This window comes from Gopherus evgoodei, chromosome 5 (genome assembly GCF_007399415.2).
Source record: "Gopherus evgoodei ecotype Sinaloan lineage chromosome 5, rGopEvg1_v1.p, whole genome shotgun sequence".
NCBI classification, from domain to species: domain Eukaryota; kingdom Metazoa; phylum Chordata; order Testudines; family Testudinidae; genus Gopherus; species Gopherus evgoodei.
The window spans coordinates 70,037,613-70,058,719 of NC_044326.1; the positions used below are offsets into that span (position 1 = coordinate 70,037,613).

The 21,107-nt window shown below is 40.0% G+C and overlaps 1 protein-coding gene across 10 annotated transcripts in view; it reads right to left on the minus strand.

Annotated features, from left to right (window-relative positions):
* CEP44 (centrosomal protein 44) overlaps nt 1-21,107 on the minus strand; it is a 46,891-nt gene that overhangs the window by 7,185 nt on the left and 18,599 nt on the right. For 6 of the 10 annotated variants that reach the window (XM_030563171.1, XM_030563172.1, XM_030563173.1 and 3 more), the window contains 5 exons: nt 20,875-21,025; nt 15,966-16,112; nt 14,001-14,111; nt 5,305-5,436; nt 4,436-4,645 (listed from right to left, as the gene is read on the minus strand). In XM_030563171.1, the coding sequence (XP_030419031.1) occupies nt 4,436-4,645; nt 5,305-5,436; nt 14,001-14,111; nt 15,966-16,112; nt 20,875-21,025 (751 nt within the window). The remainder of the gene's footprint in view (nt 1-4,435; nt 4,646-5,304; nt 5,437-14,000; nt 14,112-15,965; nt 16,113-20,874; nt 21,026-21,107) is intronic. The other 4 variants (XM_030563176.1, XM_030563180.1, XM_030563178.1 and 1 more) reach the window with 3 other exon arrangements.

Consider the following 21,107-nt stretch of genomic DNA (forward strand, 5'->3'; position numbering starts at 1 on the left):
CACAGAGAGAGATGGCAGCTTTCCTCATTTAACCCTCCAAAAAACCTCTTTTAGATAAACAATGCATTTTCAATAAATGTAGAATGAGAACCAGATTATATGTTTATAACGACATCTCCAACTTTCTACAACCAAACAAATAATGTGACTGACGTAACATTCTAACATGTCTGCAAGAAACTGCAGCATCAGTCAAGTATTTTTTGCAAAAATTTTCAACTTTTGGACAGCTTTTCACAATAACTGAAGTATTCTGAGGATTGTAATTTACAGCATTACAGGAAGATCCTGAACATATACTCACACATATACTGTGCTGTGAACACTAGCATTATATTATATTATATTTATTAGATAGATAGACAGAAAGACACCCCTCAAAAGCTTTAAAAGTTAAAAAAAAAAAAATACACTACCCTGAGGAAAAATGCTGATTTGCTGTAGCATGTTAAACATACTCAGCATAGTGATGTCACTAAATCTCATGTGCATTTAGAAAGTTTACCTAATGTTACCAACAAGGAGTGAAATGCCATCCACTAAATCAGAAATCAATAAGATGATGATAGATGATAAGCTTGCCTAATGAATGAAGTGTTTCCCACAGTACTGAGCAAACCATCTGCTGAATTTGCATTCTTAATTTTGCATCTAGTTTCTAGATGGCTTGCCTGAAGATATGAAATAGTGCATTTTTCTACAATCAGAAATGAAGATGTCTAGTGGTAAGCCCAGACAATGCTAAACAGAATGAAAGTCTAACCTTTTCAAGAAGCTCTTGTAAAAAGATTCTCTGTTTTCAAAATATAATATTCCTCGACTTGGGAAATTAAACAGTATTCAGCTTCATAAGTGGTACTTTGGCTCTCTCACATAAATTATTACAGTTACAGGAAGAAAATCCAACAAGGTAGGATGAGACAGTCATAGTAAGAGAAAAATCACATGCCACTAAACAGGCTGAATTTTTTCATTACAATAGCAACCACTCAAACAGTAATTACATTCCTTCAGTAAATGTATTAGTACCACATACTAACACAGTGGCTATCATTGATAAACTGCAGAGCTATTTCTGTAGTTCCCTCAGGGTCTGCAGGCTCCTTCTGGGAAACTCCATTACAATGCACAGTGCTGCTCCATAAGTCCTGAAGAAATAGCTGTGCGCTTTTCAGAAATAAGCCACTAACTTTTTTTTGGATGAGACAGAAACAGGGGGCCCTGAAAGGGAGAGAGAGCACAATTGGGAGAGAGGAGGAATGGTGGGCTCATAAGGAAATTGAGACTTCTGTCTTGTTTAAAATTTTGTCATGTGATCATGGTCACACATTACCTTACAAATGGTAGATATTTTAATTGCTAAATATTAGTACAGATCAGGGTAGAGAAAATGTTTGTTTTTAAAATAAAAAACATTTTAAAATTGAAATTAAATACATTTTTCTTTTTAAAAATAAACCTATTGACAATGAAATTTGGAATTACAAAAACCTACATCAGGCTTAACCTTACTAAAAATATATTAAAATCACTTAAATATAATGAAAAGGTAGTATTTAAGCAGCACATGTTTGCTTCTGAAGCTGTGAAGAAAGTCAAGCCTCTGAAGTGGTACAAGTCACCTGGAACAATATAATTTGTTGAAATGCTAACCTAGCTTTTGACAGCAGTAACTTCTTCTGTAAGTACAGAAGGAACACTTTTTCCATTTCAATTTATTCAACAATTTCAGTTTACTCATTAGGTCATTAGAAGTAAGTTGAAGAAGAGGAAACCCTTTGCTTTTCTCTTCCAATGTACAAATAAAAACAAGGTGTGAGGATGAGATCTACTAGCTCTAAAATCTTGAAGGATATGGTGACCGGAACCTACAGATATGTCTATACAACAATTAAACACCTATGGTTGGGCCGGGTCAGCTGGTTCAAGCTCAGGGGGCTCAGACTACAGGACTGTAAAACTGCTGCATAGACACTGGGGCGCAGGCTGGGGGCCAAATGGTAGGATCCTTACCGCAGCACCCAACCTCCAGCCTGAGCCAGGACATCTATGCAGCAATTCTATAGGCCTTGTAACCCAAGTCCGGCAAGCCCAAGTACTGTAACTACAACATTAAATGAGGAGTTATGTTCCTGAAAAATGCGACTTTAGCGAAACGATGTTAAGCGAATCCAATTTCCCCATAAGAATTAATGTAAATGAGGGGGTTAGGTTCCAGGGAATTTTTTTCCACCAGACAAAAGACTATTTTTTGTGTGTGTGTGTGTGTGTGTGTGTGTGTGTGTGTGTGTGTGTGTGTGTGTGTGTGTGTGCGCACGTGCGCGCACATGCGCGCATATACACACACACACACACGAGTATAAATTTTAAACAAACAATTTAATGCTGGTACACAGTGATGATGATTGTGAAGCTTGGTTGACGTGGAGGAGTCAGAGTGTGGGAAATTTCCAGGGAATGCCTTACTGCTAAATGATGAACTAGCAATTGGCTGAGCCCTCAAGGGTTAACTCTCACACTCTACTGTACAAGGCATCAGGAAAGGAGGGAGGGAAGACAGACACACTCTGAGAGAGAGATGTGCATTTCCCCTTTAAGTATGAAGAGTAGGGTCAGAAGTACAATGCCTTGTTAATTAGATCAGCAAGCTGAGACCAGACCACAGCTGCAGATGTTGCTGCCTGGAAGCTCCCTCTATCGTGTGTCTCCCTGCTCTATGGAAGATGGGGTAAGCGGGGTGCAGGAGCAGGGGGACATCCTGACATTAGCCCCCCTTTTTCTGACAACCCCCCCCACAGCAAGCAGGAGTCTAGCAGCTCCAAGGCAGAGGGCAGAAGCAGCACATGGCAGTGGGGGGAAGGACAGCTGGAACTGCTAGCCTGCTGGGCAGCTGCTGCACAGGGAACTTAGGGGAGCAAGGGAGCTGATAGGGGGCTGTCGGTCCACCCTGGTTCCAACCACCCACCAGCTAGCTCCACTGGGCTGCTCTTCCTGCAAGCAGTGGACAAAGCAGGCAGCTGCCAAACGATGTTAGAAGGGAGCATTGCACAACTTTAAACGAGTACATTCCCTAACTGATCAGCAATGTAACAATGAAACAACATTAACTGGGATGACTTTAAACCCTGGTCTACACTGGGGGGGAGGGGGCAGGGGGGAATTGATCTAAGATACTCAACTTCAGCTATGAGAATAGCGTAGCTGAAGTTGACATATCTTAGACTGACTTAGTTCGCCTCCTCGCGGTGCGGGATCGACGGCCGCCGCTTCCCTGTCAACTCCGCCCTGGTGGAGTTCCGGAGTCGATGGGGAGCACGTTCGGGGATCAATGTATCGTGTCTAGACAAGATCGATACATCAATCCCCAATAGATCGATCAGTATCTGCTCATCTGGCGGGTAGTGTAGACGTACTATAAGTGAGGAGTTACTATAAACTGACCCAGCCCTGTAGCCATGGCCTGGTTTTTTATTACAGTATAGATGTACTCTACAAGTCTAAGAAACAATCACTTCAATTCACTAACTATAGATAATACGTCCTTTGTTTCACAATTTGCTTTTAAATGCAAAACAGGTTTTGATTAAAAAAAATTCTTAAGTATTTAACTAGCAAACACATTTTACATGCTGTTTAGCGCATTTTAACTGCATTCCAATTTTCATCTAAATGTATCTTGATACAAATCACAAGTAAAAAAATTAATCTAGTAGAAAAGAATTGCCTCATTCACTATTCTCTAACAAAGTAGTAAAAATTAAGAATTTGAATAAATGTATGTCACGCTTTATAACTATTTAAATGTGAACAGTTATAGTGTATCTCCCTGTTTAGCAAAAGTAGTACTAGATTTCATGTAAAGGCTACACAGTAGAACCTCAGAGTTACGAACCCCTCAAGAAATGTTCACAACTCTGAACCAAACATTATGGTTCTTTCAAAAGTTTACAACTGAATATTGACTTAATACAGCTTTGAAACCTTACTATGCAGAAGAAAAATGCTGCTTTTAACCATCTTAATTTAAATGAAACAAGCACAAAAACAGTTTCCTTACCTTCTCAATTTTTTTAAACTTTCCCTTTATTTTTGTTATTTATGTCTAGCACAGTACTGTATCTGCCTTTTTTTGGAAGGGGGATAGAGGAATGGTGGGGAGAATGTGTCTGCTGCTGCCTGATTGTGTTCTTCTGGTTCCAAATGAGCTGTGTGGCTGACTGGTCAGTTTGTAACTCTGATGTTCGTAACTCTAAAGTTCTACATATTTAGTTATAACCATCAAAATATTGTTTTGCATAAACCAATGAGAATCATCCTTTCTTTAGACAAATAACATACAAATGCTAAATAAGATTAAAATCCCCGGTTTAAATCATTCCACCCTTCTACACATTCCACTTCCCCAATAAAATAGAAACTTTATGGTAAAATATACCTTTTTTGACTGCAATAACAGTTCTGTTTCAAGAAGCAAGACCCGGCTCAGGAGATTATTCCAGTCCTTCTCATCTATAATCACCTTCCCTTTCAGTTTCTCTTCTAAAACATGTAGTTTATCTTCCATCCAATTTAGCTTATGAAGTTTTTCTTGGCACTCAGCAAGCTGGCTCTTTAGCAGCTCAATTTGACTATTATCTTCTGTGGCCTGGAAATAAGAATAAGAAGAGATTTTACTTTCTCTAATTTTAAGCAGAAATACAATTGTACAGACATGATAAACTCAACTGAAGAAGCACAGAACATTTTCTCTTCCCCACTAGCTCATTTCAACCATTGTGATGAGTTACACTTATGAATGCTTTTTCCTTCAGAAATTGCTGTAAACTGCTTTATGCAAAAAGTATGCACATTAGAGACACCTGCCAGAAACCAGCCAGCTGACTCTGAAGTTGTGGGGTAACTGGGGATGCTTTATATTGAAATAATATCAAGAGAAGACCAACCACCACATAACTATTCCCACAGCTTTGTTGCACCTCTTCTCCCTTTACCCTGTTTTTTGACCACCTGGTAAGGTCTTTTAGGAGAGGAAAAAACATAACCCATGGGGCAGGGACCCTTCTTTTTTGTGCTTGTACAGCACATTGGGGACACTATTGAAAATAAATAAGATGTAGTAAGTCTAAATTGCTACTCATGTTAGAACTCTTTTTCTCTTAAGTTGTACTATTGTACTACCAATGTTCTCTACATGTTTATTATATACTTATAGATCAAGTTTAATTTTGAAAAAAATAAAAAAGATGTTTGGAAGCCACTTAGGCTATCATACTAAACTCTACATTTTAAAATTCAAATTCTTACTTGTTCACGCACAACTTCCAAAACATCATCAGCTACACAGGATTCTTCTTCACTATCTTCATCTACTGGAATGGCTGTATTATAGCCATGCACATTAACTTCACTATCTGGGTGACGTTCCACTTGAGGTTTCTTTGTATGTAAAAACAATAATCCACGTTTGATTTATTACAACAAAAACATTCTTGCCAACTAAATGCACAATGTTCTGCATTTAATTATTTGCTTTTATCTATACACCCAAGCAATCTGATCTCACCCAGTTGTAAGACAGATCATGAAAGATTTAAACTGTGAAAAAACAGAGTTATACTTGATACTCTTTTCAGAGTCATATGGCCCATCACCCTTATTGCTTCCGTATATTTAAAGTCAGAAACATCTCTCCTTTTCCTCGGCAGCCTGTTAGAAAAATAGCTTGATTAGGTGGTTTTGTTTATTTTTAGTTTTTCTAGGTAGGCTTACTGAGGGAAAGCCAAGTCAAAAGATCAGTTTACATTTCTTTCTGAGCACAGCAAGGTCTCTTACCTCTTGCAAGAGTTCCATAGTGTAAGCCCTACTCCTCTGAATGTTCTGACTTCAAAGGCTCACAAGTCTCTCTCTCTACTGCTTAATAATTTTATTGTTCCAACAGAACTTAGAAGTCATGAGAGGTCACAGTTGCGGAGGTAAGGGCATGCTCACTGGTAGCTAGGTCCAGGCCCATGAAGGGGACACAGACCTTGAACTATACTCTATTCAATGGGAGCTGGTTGAAAAAGCAGAACACCAAAGTGACGAGCTCATGGTAACTTTTGTGTTTTATATTAGTTGAACTTTTTCAAGGGTGTTTGGCTTCATTATAAGGTACAAGTTACAATAATCGAGTGTGGAAGTCAGAAACATATAGAAATGAAAGGCTGGAAGGAAATTTGAGAAGTTCTCAAATTCAGCTCCCTTCGCAGAGGCAGCTCCAAATAAATCTAGACCATTCCCAACAGGGATCTCTCCAACTTCTTCTTGAAAACCACCAATGATGGGGATTCCACAACTCCTTTGGAAGCCTATTCCAGAGTTTAACTACTTTTATAGTTAGAAAAGTTTTCCTAATATCTAATCTAACTTTCCTTTGCTGCAGATTAAGGCAATTACTTCTTGTCCTACCACCAGTGGACAGAGAGAACAATTGACCACAGTTGTTTTATAAAACCCCTTAACATATCTGAAGAGTGTTATCAGGTCCCCCATTTAGTCTTTTCTCAAGACCAACCATGGCCAGTTTTGTTTGTTTAAACATTTCCTCAGAGGTCAGGGTTTCTAAATCCTTTAGCATTGTTGCTCTTCTCGGAGTCTCCCCAATTTGTTCACATCTTTCCTAAAGTGTGGTGCCCAGTATTCAATAATACTCTAGCTGAGGCCTTATGAGTGCCAAACAGAACAGAAAAATTACTTCCTATGCCTTACATACAACTCTTGTTAATATGCCCCAGATTAGACTTTTTCGCAACTGCATCACCCTGTTGATGCACATTCAGTTTATGATCCACCATTACCCAGAGAATCTTTTCAACAGTACTAGCACCAAGCCAGTTATTCTCCATTTTGTAGTTGTGCATTTGATTTCTTCTTCCTAAATGAAGCACTTCACACTTGGCTTTATTGAATTTTATCTTGTTGTTTTGGACCAATTCTCCAATTTGTCAAGGTTGTTTTGAATTCTAATCCTTTCCTCCAAATTGCTTGCAACCCCTCCTAGCCTGGTGTCATCTGCAAACTTATAAGTGTACTCTCCACTCCATTTTCCAAGTCATTAATGAAAAGATTCTTGTGGACCCCACTGGATATTCTCCCCCAGTTTGACAGCAAACCATTGATAACTACTCTGAGGAAGATCTTTCAGTCAGTTATGCACCTACCTGATAGTAATTTCATTTAAAAGCAGCAAAGAATCCTGTGGCACCTTATAGACTAACAGACGTTTTGGAGCATGAGCTTTCGTGGGTGAATACCCACTTCGTCAGATGCATCTAAATTTCATTTAGATCGTATTTCCCTAAATTTGTTTATGAGTATATCATAGGGTACTGTGTCAAAAGCCTTACTAAAATCAAGATCATGTCTAATGCTTCCTCCCTATCCACTAAGCCAGTGTTAGGCCTGAATAAAGATACAGCAGACAAAACCAGGTATGCCAACCTGACCAAAGTCAGGCTAACAGAGGTTTGTGTGTAATCCCTGAGTGGAAAACACTGAGAAGCAGCAGCATGTCTCACAAGCGCTGGGAAAAAGTAAAATAAAAGAGAAGCTGCATTCGTGGCATAGTACCAGATGTGCTGTGTTCGGGCAGCTCCTTCGAAGAACTGATAAGAGCCCTAGTTTCCCAGCCTCCTTGTTTTCACTCCCTGGTTTTGTTCTTTGTTTGTTTTTAACTCCCCTACATCTCTAACTTTAGGCATGCATGTATACTAAAGGTGTCTAGTTTCTAGTTGTTAGAAGAAGGGGGTGGGTTGCTCCAGTAAATAATTTATGACGCGATGGAACTGTCTATATAGGCTTATACTAAGATGTAAAAAGGGGGCTGGTTCTCTCTGGAGACAAGCTGCTCTCTATTGATGCGTGCACTTGTCAATAAAGAGCTTTTGATCGGACCTTGCTGGTGTTGCCTGTCTCTCTCGCGGTCAGACAACGAACTTTGCCGTCGGGGTTAGAGTCCCTGACATCTTTGGCGACTCCGCCGGGACCCGTCTGACTCTCCGGCGGGGGATCGGACCCTGAGGCAACGCAGCGCGCATCCTCCAGTTTAGAGGAGCCTTGCCTGGTGATCTGATCTCTGCGTTGGCGATAAGGCGTGTTCTGTGAACCAGCTGAAGCTCGTAGAAATCCAGCAACGTCCACCTACCCTTTGAGTAGGGTCCAGGTTGTCGGGGTTAGAGTCCCTGACAACTTAGGTCTGGGTTAGAGTCCCAGTCCAGGTCTGGGTTAGAGTCCCAGTCCAGGTTTGCGCAGGATCCAAGTTGTCTGGGTTAGAGTCCCAGCCTGGGTTTGAGTCCCAGTCCAGGTGTTTGAGTCCCCGGAGAGGTAAGCAAGCGCTCGACGCGGGGAGGTGGGGGTTAGAGTCCCTTTACCTCGACCCGGGAAAGAGGGGTTAGAGTCCCTTCATTAAAATGGGACAAGTTGGCAATAAGTGCCCGGGGGACGCCCCGTTGTCTCTGATACTTAGAGATTGGAAAGAGATTTCTGAGACAGCTGGTCTAATTAAATTTAAGATGAGAAATCTGTGTTGGATCCAATGGCCATCATTTACCTTTCATTTGTCCCCGACTAGAGACTGGCCGGAGGGTGAAACCTTTTCCACAGATAGGATGAACTCCTTAAGGGATATTTTGGTTGATCTTAGGCTGGGACAAATGGATTACTTGTTTGTATGGTATAATTATGAACCCATGGAGGGATGGATAGCTTTTGAAGCTGTTTGTATGGAGAGCTCTTGTAAAAAAAAATCCCCCACCATATGCCCCAGAGCCACACCAGGAGGAGGACAATTTTGTTCCTGTTTTTCCCCGCCTGATGGAGTGCAAAGATTCAAAAGCAGGTTAGGGACAGTTCAGGGACAGAGAAGAATCAAGGGGGAGCTCAGAGTGATGGTCCCTCATCTTCAAAAGAATCAGGCAGCCTCACCCCCTCTGTGCAGCCTCCAGCCAGCCTTTTGCAAACTTGGTCAGGGACTGCTTTTCAAACACCCCCAATATTACAGCAGCCCTCGTCCTTGCCCTTGTGGACCCCTACTAGGTTACTTAACTCCATGAGGGAGAATGTTTCTGAGACACCCATGATATGACAAGCCTCGCTGAAAACTTATCTGGTTCTACTGGTTGCTGGGGAACATGAGATGGTTTTACCCATACCCTGTTTGCAACTTCAAATTTGTTTAACTGGCAGTGCACTATGCCTCACTTATGGGACAATCCTGAGGCAGTGGAAAGAATGTTTTGCACAATCTTTTTCACTCATGTGCCCACTTGGGCAAATGTAAATCAGTTATTAGATACTCTCATGACAAAAGATGAAAGACAAAAAGTAAAAGAAAAATCTGCAGCTCATTTGAATGCACCTTGGCTAATTACTGACCCTAACTGGAATCCCAATAATCCAGCTCAAAGGACAAAGTTGGATGGATTTTTAAAAGCTGTTTTAAATGGTATTAGAGATGCAGGGGAGGCTACTCCAAATTGGAGCAAGGTGACTGCTTGTGTTCAGCATCCAGATAAGCACCTCTCTGACTTTTGTGCTCGACTGATTTGTGAAGTTAAAAAGCATGGGAATTTAAATCCTGAAACTAATCATGGAAAGGAGATGGTTAAAATGGTTTTCATGTCACAATGTGCAAAGGATATTGCAAAGAGATTTAGAGAGCATCCAGATGGTACGCAAGGGAAAAGTTTGTCTAAAGTAGTTAGCATTGCTACTAAAATGTTTAATGGGAGAGAGGAGAAAAAAGAAAAAGACATAAGGAACGGGTTAATTTAAAAATCATCTTGGTCCCGGGATGGAAGGAGGGGGTTGCTCTGCGTTCAGGGTCAGGAATCGGCGCGGACTGTGCTTGGTGCAGGGAGGGGCTGCTTTCGGCCCCAGCTGGCTGTGAAGGAAAAAATATAGACAGAGGCGAAGTCGCCAAAGATGTCAGGGACTCTAACCCCGACGGCAAAGTTCGTTGTCTGACCGCGAGAGAGACAGGCAACACCAGCAAGGTCCGATCAAAAGCTCTTTATTAACAAGTGCACGCATCAATAGAGAGCAGCTTGTCTCCAGAGAGAACCAGCCCCCTTTTTACATCTTAGTATAAGCCTATATAGACAGTTCCATCGCGTCATAAATTATTTACTGGAGCAACCCACCCCCTTCTTCTAACAACTAAAAACTAGACACCTTTAGTATACATGCATGCCTAAAGTTAGAGATGTAGGGGAGTTAAAAACAAACAAAGAACAAAACCAGGGAGTGAAAACAAGGAGGCTGGGAAACTAGGGCTCTTATCAGTTTTTCAAAGAAGCTGCCCGAACACAGCACATCTGGTACTATGCCACGAATGCAGCTTCTCTTTTATTTTACTTTTTCCCAGCGCTTGTGAGACATGCTGCTGCTTCTCAGTGTTTTCCACTCAGGGATTACACACAATCCTCTGTTAGCCTGACTTTGGTCAGGTTGGCATACCTGGTTTTGTCTGCTGTATCTTTATTCAGGCCTAACACCAGTAACCCTGCCAAAAAAGGAAATTAGGTTGGTTTGGCATGATTTGTTCTTGACAAATCCATCCTAGCTATTCCTTATAATCCTATTATCCAATAGGTGCCTACAAAGTGATTTTTTAAATAATTTGTTCCAGTATCTTTCCAGGTATCCAAGTCAGCCTGACCAGTCCAATTGCCAGGTCCTCTTTGTTTCCCCTTTTAAAGAGAGGTGCTGTTTTCCTTTCTCTAGTCCTCTGGGATCTCACCCTTCCTTCATGAATTCTCAATGATAATTGCTATTGGTTCAGAGATTGCTTCAGCTAGTTCCTTCAGTCTTGTAGGATAAATATAATCAAATCACCTAGGCTTGATGAAATTCAACTTAGGTAAATATTTTTCAACTTGTTCTTTCCCTATTTTGGCTTGTGTTCCTTCCCCCTTATCAATTGTGCTGAGTATCTGGTCATCATTAACTTTAGTGAAGACTGAAGCAAAATAGGCATTAAACTCCACAGTCTCCTTGATGTTGTCCATTATTAGCATTCCTTCCTCTAAGTAGAGGACCTATTTTTTCCTTTGCTTTCTTTTGGTTCCAAAGTAATTTGTAGAACCTCTTCTTATTACTTAGGTGTAACTCATTTTGTGCCTTGGGCTTTCTGATTTTGTCTCTATATGCTTATGCTATTCTTTTGTACTCCTACTTAGCCAATTATCTATGTTTCCTCTTTTTCTAGAATTCATTTTTTATTTTCAGGTCATTGAAGAGCTACTGAAAAAGCCATATTGGCCTCTTACTATTCTTATCTTTCCTTTGCATCGGAATAGTTTGCAGATGTGCCTTTAATAGCTGAGAAACCACCAGCTCTCTGGAACTCTTATTCCTTAGACTATTTTCCCCATGGGATCTTACCTACCAGTTATTTGAGTTTGTTAAAAGTCTGCTTTTTGAAGTCTACAGCTCTCACTCCTTTCTTTCATGAAATGGTAAACTTCATAATTCAAAAGGATTGCTTTCACCCAAATTGCCTTCCACCTTCAGGTTTGCAACCAATTCCTCCCTGTTGGTCAAAATTAAGACTAAAGTGGATGCCCCCACTTATTTCCTTCACTTGTTGAAACAAAAAGTTGTCCCTAATACATTCCACTTGTCCCCACTACACTTCAAGAATATATTCGACATTTTGTGTTTTGCTGTATTACTTTTCCAACAGATGTCTGGGCAAAGTTCCCCATTACTATCAGGTCTTGTATTTTGGATATTTCTGTTATTTGTAATAGAAATGCCTAAATCCACCTCCTCTTCCTGATTTGGTTCCCTTCAAGGACATCACCTCAATTTTCCCTCTATATATCTTTACCCAGATATTTTCAACTAGGCTTTGAATCAAAACTATGAGGAAGCAAGAAGACAACGTTGTTTATTTTAGCTTAAAGGAGATGCAGAGTTCGGTGTCTTTCATGCACTACCTGCACTTCAGCCTGTTTTAAGAAATCTCTCAGGGTATATCTACACCGCAGTTAAAAACCTACAGCTGGCCCGTACCACCTGAGTCAGGCTTGCAGGGATTGGGCCAAGGGCTGTTTAGTTGCATTGTAGATGTTCAGGCTCAGGCTGGAGCAACAGCTCTAGAATCCTATAGGGTGGGAGTCCCACAGCTCTGGCTGCAGCCGAAGCCCAAATGTATACACCACAATTAAACAGCCCATTGGCCTGAGCCCCAGTTAGCTGCAGGTATCTAACTGCAGTGTAGACATACCCTTGATGGCCTCCTATTGGCAACACGATAATAAAGGGAAGAATCATGTGCATTGTGGGACTCCAGAGGTGATGGCTTTGGAAGTGGAAGAACAACTGTCCATGATGACCTTCTGATTTCACCACAATAAGAATCTGAGCCATTTCAGCGTATTTCCATTTTCCCCTGAAGTCTCTTGGAGACTAGACAGGTGTACTAGGTGATCAATAGTATCAAGTGTCACAAGAAGTTTAGCAAAATGAGTAGGAATCTATTTCTCTTGTCTATGATGGAAGACCTACTCCTGCCCAGAGCAATAAGCTCTTTTCCTGTATCATGCACTGACCAAAAGCCAGAATGAAAAGGATCTAGAACACTGGCAGCCGAAAGGTAGAATTGAAGACTTCTCTGCTAGCTTCACAATTAGCATGTTTTAAAAAGAGAAGTAACCAATGGTCAATGGTTAGCAGAGTTGTGAGTATCAATCAATGGTTTCTTCTATGCTGGTTGATTAATGCATATTTTAGTGTCGCTGACAGATTCCTCTCTTCAAAGGAGCTGTGGACTATCTGTCCATAGGAGTCCCATGTGTTCCCCATTCTACTTTATCATGCAGAAAGGGTAGAGTCAGGTTGTAAATTATGCCAGAAGCAGGTAATCTTTGTGACGAGGACAGATTTTAACAGCAAGTGATGCTACGTTCTGCTATTGAGTAGAGACTGTCTGGATTTACTAAACAATTACAGTTCTGTAAAGTTCTGCAGGGTGTAACTTTGCTGCCTTGGGGGAAGTGGGGGAGGGATAGCTCAGTGGTTTGAGCATTGGCCTGCTAAATCTAGGGTTGTGAGTTCAATCCTTGAGGGGGCCATTTAGGGAACTGGGGTAAAAATCTGTCTGGGGATTGGTCCTGCTTTGAGCAGGGGATTGGACTAGATGACCGTCTGAGGTCCCTTCCAACCCTAATCTTCTATGATTCAATCTTCTGTGAATAAGAGTAAAACCTCTTTGCCTCACTCACAGTACACCTCTACCCCGATATAACATGACCCAATATAACACAAATTCAGATATAATGCAGTAAAGCAGTGCTCCGGGAAGGCGCTGCACACTCTGGTGCATCAAAGCAAGTTCAATATAACACGGTTTCGCCTATAACGTGGTAAGATTTTTTGGCTTCCGAAGACAGCGTTATATCAAGGTAGAGGTGTATAACAGTAGCAGAGGTTAGTAGATCAAACATATTATACTGAGAAATGTGTTAAGGAAACACAAATCCAGATTTTGGCAGTATATCAAAAAGCATTTCTAATAACAGATTATTGTAGTGTTACTTACAGTTATATTAGAAAGAATTCAAACTACATTCATAGCCCAAGTTCTACCCACCATTAATAGATTATGCATGTCTTCATATTATGTTTGTCCCTCTCCTTTCTTTCATATCTGATCACCAATGAAACAGTTAAATTACAATGATACTTTAAATACCATCATTAGACATCAGTGTGAACTGAAGCAGAGCACATTTCTCAGAGCCACTCTTTGCATCTGTTTGCATCTTGTTTTTACACTTATCTTCACAACTAAAGTTTTTGTTTATTTTAAATGGAAGCTTACATTCTAGGAAGGTACTGGCTTGCTGAACAACTGCAGATCAGCCCTAATTTGATTTGATTTGTTAATATCACTAGGGTCAAAGAACTTTAAACTGTATACATAAAAAAGCAAAACTATTTTCTTTCTATTTTCATACCTGCTGAGAAATCACAGTCCTGCAAATAACAGGATCAGCAAGAAGTTTCTCACAATTTGCTTGTGACTCAGATTTTAAAGACCTGGTTTTTTTTCTTGTTTGAGATTTAGCCTTTAAAATAAACAAAAAACCCACATTTAGCAAAGTTTATTTTAGGGGGGAAAATGACAGTTAAAAATTATCACTATATGATCCGATTGAATATCATACATATGAAACAGGTTTGGATTTTTTCATTATAAAATATTGACCAAAAAAATGTGAAATTAAGAATGCTAATAATGGCTAAAACAAACACTTGAAAGTGAATCTAATGTACATACATTCTCAAACCACATTTTGCACATATGAGATTGGGTCTAGCCTGGCCATGGATATAAAAGAAAAAATAGTTGTAAGGTATTTAACACTGATTAAATAATAGGAAAATATATCCTTATAGTTATACGGGTCACAAGTTACAAATGCATAGAATAGAACTTCTTAACGCTAGCATTACATGCAATGATTATTTATATCAGGAGTGGCCAAAATTACTGATCCTCTGAGCCACATGCGATAACCTTCAGAAGTTCAAGAGCCGGGCATGCCTGCCAGGGTTCAGGGCTTCAGCCCTGCAGAGCTCCTGCTCTGAGGCAGGGCTAGGGAATTCTGCCCTGGGGAAGGCATCTGCCAGGGCTTCAGCCCCAAGCCCTGGCAGGTGCCTCCAGCGGGGCTGAAGCCCTGAGACCTTTCCTTCCCCTTGGGCAGAAACCCTGAGCTCTCCCCACACCGCTGACTGGTAAGCGGAGAATGGGGCAGGGAGACACGGAGGTGAGCTGCACTTTAACTGAGAGCCACAGTTTGACCACCCCGACCTACATCCTACAAGTTTGTATGAAATAGGAACAAGTTTCAAATTACTTTTCTGAAAGGAACTTACCCATACACCCAGTATCAACTGATGTGCTAGATTTCTTACCTGCCCTAACACTAAATCGATACATATTAAGATCTATATATAAATAAGACCCAAAATGTGTATTGTGAAATCCAACTAAAACTCACATACAAGTAGTAAGAATATATACAGACACACAATTTGTTGCAGATGTTTGTTTCTGAACACTATACTGTTAGTGTCACACTTTTCAGAAAATTAAAAAAAAAAAAAAAAAGAAAATCTCAAATGAGCAGATGTTCGATTTTTGTTCCTATCTACCTTAACAATTTTTCCAGAAGTACAATGAACTATTTTGCAATTATATTCTTACTACATCCAGAAGCGTAACAGAGTACATGAAACTTACTGTTAATGGTGTGAATTTGTTTATCTTTGCTTGAAATTTTGTCTGTTCACTACAAAATGTTAGTATGTCTATGTCTGTGGTTCTGAAACTGGGTCGTGACCCCATTTTATTGGGGTTGCCAGGGCTGGCGTTAGACTTGCTGGAGCCCCATCTCCTGGGGCTGAAGCCCGAGTCCCACCATGTGGGGCTGAAGCCAAAGCCTGAGGGCTTCAGTCTTGGGTGATGGGGCTCAGGTTACAGCCTCCTACCCACCTCAGGGCTGAAGCCCTTTGGCTATGTTCCACGTACACTCACACTCAGGGCAGCGGGGCTTGAACGGGCTCAAGCTTCAGTCCCCCCTCCTGGGGTCATAAAGTAATTTCTGTTGTAAAAAGGGGGTTGCGGTGCAATGAAGTTTGAGAACCCCTGGTCTAGGTCATTTGGCTAGCGGCAAGTGTAGATATTTAGAATCACTTAAATATCTGATATATCCTCTATATTGGGAGAGTACATACTGAATTTGTAAGGGGATGGACTCTGATTTAGCGTTTTTTCCCCCCTATACTAACTTCAGTGATCCTTATTGTAGTTCTTTTTCTACTTAGAGCAACATTTGAACTGAAATATGTTACAAAATATAGTTAATCTTTCTCTCAAATACTGTAAATCATATCTAAAGTATCACCCTGATCAGTACCTTATTAATATTCCTTAATTCCTTATGCTTTTTCATTACAGCACTGATAATGTCACAAACAATCTGTATTTTCCTTTCTGCAAAGCCACATTGGAGAAACTGCTGTTTTGTTAAAACTGGTTTGTATTGAAACTGATCTCGAAGCAGCTGCAAGAGAGTAAAAAACTTTATTAGTTTCCCAAACCTCTGTATATTCTATGTTCTGTAGAAACTATATTTGTGTTCTTATTTTTGCACAATTGCCCCTTTTGCCCCCTTAGCTTTGCCAGTGAATCTTTTCACACCAACGTTGGTCTTTGTATATTTTAAGCTGCCCCCATAACTGGAACTCCCTTCATATGCCAATCTGCCAGGCACTCTTAAATCAAATCACTTCTTTAAAAAACAAAAGAAATACAAATACCAAACTTAATACGTGTCTAAATAACTAAACAAATTTGGAAAAAAGTTTTGGAGAGTTCTAGAAATATGAATGCACACTAAAAACAGTTTTGTTTGTTTCAGCTCTAGAGAGAATTATAAAATCATAGAAGTGAAGGTCTGGAAGAGACCTCGATTGGTCACCAAACCCAGCCCCCTGCACTGAGGCAGAACCAAGTAAACTTAGACCATCCATGACAGGTGTTTGTCCAGTCTATTTAAAAAAAATCTCCAGTGATGGGGATTCCACAACCTCCCATACAAACCTATTATCGTGCTTAAATACCCTTATAGTTAGAAAATATATAGAATCATAGATACAAAGTGCAGTGTCATGTAGTGAAGTGCATTGCTATAATAAAAAGCAGAATTTCACAAAAACTTTAAAAAATGGACAAAATGTGTATTTATGTGAACCTCTTCGGATTAAATATAAAGCTCTGCAAAAATCAAATATTTTGATTCTTAATCTATTGATATTAATATGATGTTATTTCAACAATAACTGGCACTTACAGGAATATGAAAATTGAAACCATATTTTTACTTTATGTTAAAATGGGCAGCACATCTCTACCCAACTGAAAACCTACATTTGAGTATTTCCCCCTCACAGTAAAAAACATCAAGCCTCCACTCCCCCCCAAAAAGCAAAACACAAAAAACCCCACACCTTTGTAAAGTGTCTTAACTAAAATGGCACCACACACCTACTTTTAACCCAGGCATACAACATATTTATAAGGTAATTTAAGGATAATTGCACACACTGTACCAGTGAAAAAATCTATACTGCAGTCTGTATATAACAAGCAGAAGTCTCTGCAAATTTTCATATTTATGTTTAAAATGTGATGTTTTAAACCATCCAAATTTTAAGTCTACATAACTATCTATAAAGAAACTTTCAAAGAAATAACTTGACAAATTAGTCTATTCAATTCCATGAAAAACAAAACAAAAAATATTGTAAAAAGAAAGCTGATAATTTAATTCAGTTTGAATCAAATTATCAGCAAGATCTAAAGGTTAGAAATCTTGGATATTCATTAAAGCAATACATTATGAACACAAACTTGATGGGAAGATTTTTGTGTACAAGCTTTAGATTAAATTGAAACACACATGAACCAACCAGCTAGCAACAAATTACATTAAAATATTACCTAACCATATATAAGACAAGGTTAAAATTAATAACTGTTCCGATTTTATTTCAATTTTAAAAGAATAAAAATATAAAAAGATGATGCATGTACAGGCTTAGCACCCTAGCTCTAAAGGTACATCTGCACTGCAGCTGAAAGCATGTTTTCAGCACAGGTAGACAGACGTGCTAGCTCTGCTCAAGTAAGCATCCTAAAAATAGCAGTGTGGCTGCAGAATGGGCAGCAGCTTACGCTAGCCACCCAAGTACTGCTACTTTTAGTGTGCTAACCTGCTGTCTACCTGCACAAGGAAGCATGGTCCCAGCTGCAGTGTAGAGACACCCTCAGTTAGTAACACCAGAAGTATTAAGCAATCAGAAAAGACCCGGCTAGGCACCTATAAAAAAGCTCCTTTTCATCCCTTCAAAATGCAAGCAGTATATCCTCAACACACTCCAAAAGCCAGAGGAAAGCCCATAGGATTACCCAAAATCAAGCTATTTTGGACCAAGGTGAGGGAGCAAGTTCCAGAGCCCTGGAGCTCACACAAAATGTCTCGCCCACAACCCCCACTCTTTTTATAAATTGGAATCCCACTTGTGCACCACAGCTGACTGCAGCAGTGGCAGAATGCCACTGGGAAAAAAGGGATCCCCCAGATATGCAGATTGCAGACCATTTAGGACTTTAGAGATCATAGCAAATACCTTAAACTAACTGGAGACCAAACAGACAGCAATAAACTGGTGTCACATGCTCCTAATAAAATGTTCTGCTAAATACTGAGCCAGTATTGCATTCTGCACCAGCTTCAGCCTACAAACTCTTTTAAGGTGTAGCACCAAGTACAGTCTATTGCAAAAGTCTAATCTTACAGTAACAGATGTGGGTAACAGTGGCAAGGTCTGTATTCAAAAGGAAAATTCATAACCTCTTTGTCAGAACCAGACTGCAAAAAGTTGACTGGTTTAGTGCTATTGAATCACCTCACTGCAACTATGGGGAGGGAGGATGTCCAAAATCATCCTTTGTTGCAAAACTAGGTAACTCATGGTAGACAGTCTTTCAAGCAAGAAAACCAATATAAAAATTTTATTAAAGTTAATGTTTAAAATGAAATATACACAAGTTAAAGAGGAAAGGTACTGTACATCTGGGATCAGGCTTGGGCTATGGGGGGTTACAGGTATCAGTTGCAAGGATGAAGAGATACATACATATCGCATAACAGGCATAGACCTAGATTGGGGTGCAAGGGTTTTTGAAGTGTCAGTGGATAAGTGGGCTCGGGTACACCACCCATGGAATGAACAAGGAGTCCAAGACAGTATCGGTGTAGTGGATAAGTACATGGGTCAGGTGCGTCCTTTGGTTTGTCAGGGAAGAAAGGGGGTTATTTCCCTGATCAGCAGTCTCAGTTACTCAGTGTGGTATTGGCGGTGTCCTGTGATGTGTTACATATAAATGTCTCTGGACCACCTGATGGTGTCGAACACCATGAGCTGTCTCATGAGCCGGGTGTAGCATCGACCAACTCTGCACGCTCTCAGAACCAGCTCGTTGTGGGGCTCCCATGAGCCCAGGGCTCCCATGATCAGGGCATTTATCTGGATCTTGTAGCCCTGGGCGCTCAGGGTCTCGGCCAGTAGGGTGTACATTACATCCGCCCTCTCTTCCAACTGCTTCCTGCACCCCAACATCATCTTCTCATTTTTCTCTATGCTGAGCTTTAGCCAGCTCACTTTCATTTAATTAGCATGTAAGACTGAAATGTGTTTTTATATATAAAATAGCAAGTCCTAAATACTCCTTATGTTATTGTAATCTACGATGCACAGTTTTTCCTACATAACGTATTCTCTAACCCATACATACTTCCATCCAGTCACAGAGTTTGGCAGTATTCCCTCTACTCAGTACTCACCATGAGAACTGAGATAAAACAATTTTAAGTAGCAAATTGTATTTTCTCCAATTAATATAAACTAGATTAATAGTAAAATAATCAGGATACAATGCAAGTAATTCTTAGATTTTTAAGTCTAATGTACCTTTAATATTAGAATTGTATAGAATTTCTAATAGTCTTGATGAGATTATGGTGCAAGTACTAAAAAGATCAAATTTGCATGTACCTGAGTTATAGCTACCAGTGTGAAAGGCACATCATAGGAACAACTCAAGAATAGATGTTTGCAAAATGAACACTTAGAATTGGTTTTAAATTCCTCAGTCGCAATAAAGCACACTCTCAGTCAACTTTAGGCTGCATAATACATTGTACAATGAATGTTTCAGGTAAGCTTACATATCTACAGTCTGTTGATTTAAGATGTAATTTAATAGAAAAGTATATCACAGTATTTGCTAATAACTTGACATTGGCTAGGCTTCTGGTATGTTGATACCACAGCTTTTCATTCTGACCACTTATGTCTCATTGTTTCTTGTATTCTGTCAATCTGCCTGTACCTATTTGTTGTCTCTTGTCTTACACTTTGGTGTAAGCTCTTTGGGGCAGGGACTGTCTTTTTGTTCTGTCTGTACAGAATCCAGCACAATGAGGTCCTAGTCCATGACTGGCAGTCTTAGCAACTACAATAATACAAACAATAATAGTATCAACTAAAGAGTAAAGATTCGTGAAGGTTGATATTAGCTCTTTTCATTAAAAGCAGCAAAGAGTCCTGTGGCACCTTATAGAATAACAGATGTATTGGAGCATGAGCTTTCGTGGATGCACTTGACGAAGTGAGTATTCACCCACGAATGCTCATGCTCCAATACATTTGTTAGTCTATAAGGTGCCAAAGGACTCTTTGCTGCTTTTACAGATCCAGACTAACACAGCTACCCCTCTGATAATGAAAACAAGTAAGTTATAAATCAAAATTTGGACCTGCCACATACTGGTCATGGCTCCTCTGAAATCTTGACTCTAGACACCAAGCAGAAGACACTTTGAATATGCTTTACAAATCAACCCAGATAAATTTACTCACAGACTCAGAGACTTTAAGGTCAGAAGGGACCATTATGATCTTCTAGTCTTACCTCCTGCACAATGCAGGACACAGAATCTCACCCACCCTCTCCTGTAGCAAACCCCTGACCTATGTCTGAACTACTGAAGTCTTCAACTTGTGGTTTAAAGACTTCAAGGTGCAGAGAATCCTCCAGCAAGTGACCCAGGCCCCAAACCTCTTGTGCAGGAGTTACCAAATGATTGTGTCACCAATATTGCCATTTTCAAAATTATTCTATTATCCAGCAGAAACGCATATTAAATGTTCGGCAGGGTAATCAGATACATAAAACTCAATGAACGTAAAGTTAGATACCTTATAGATAGCTTCAATAAAACGCAAATCGCTTTTAGCCGTGAGCTCTACATCAGATTCCACCAAAAGTTCTGCTATGTAAGTTGAGAAGGATGTGAAGGAATAACTGATGATGGGTAAAAACGCAGCTGGATCACCCTTTAAAGAACTGCTGGGGGAAAAAAGGAGAAGTATTTTGCACAGTAAATGGAAGTAAATAATCAGTGATCAGTATAAACCAGTGGTGTCAAACA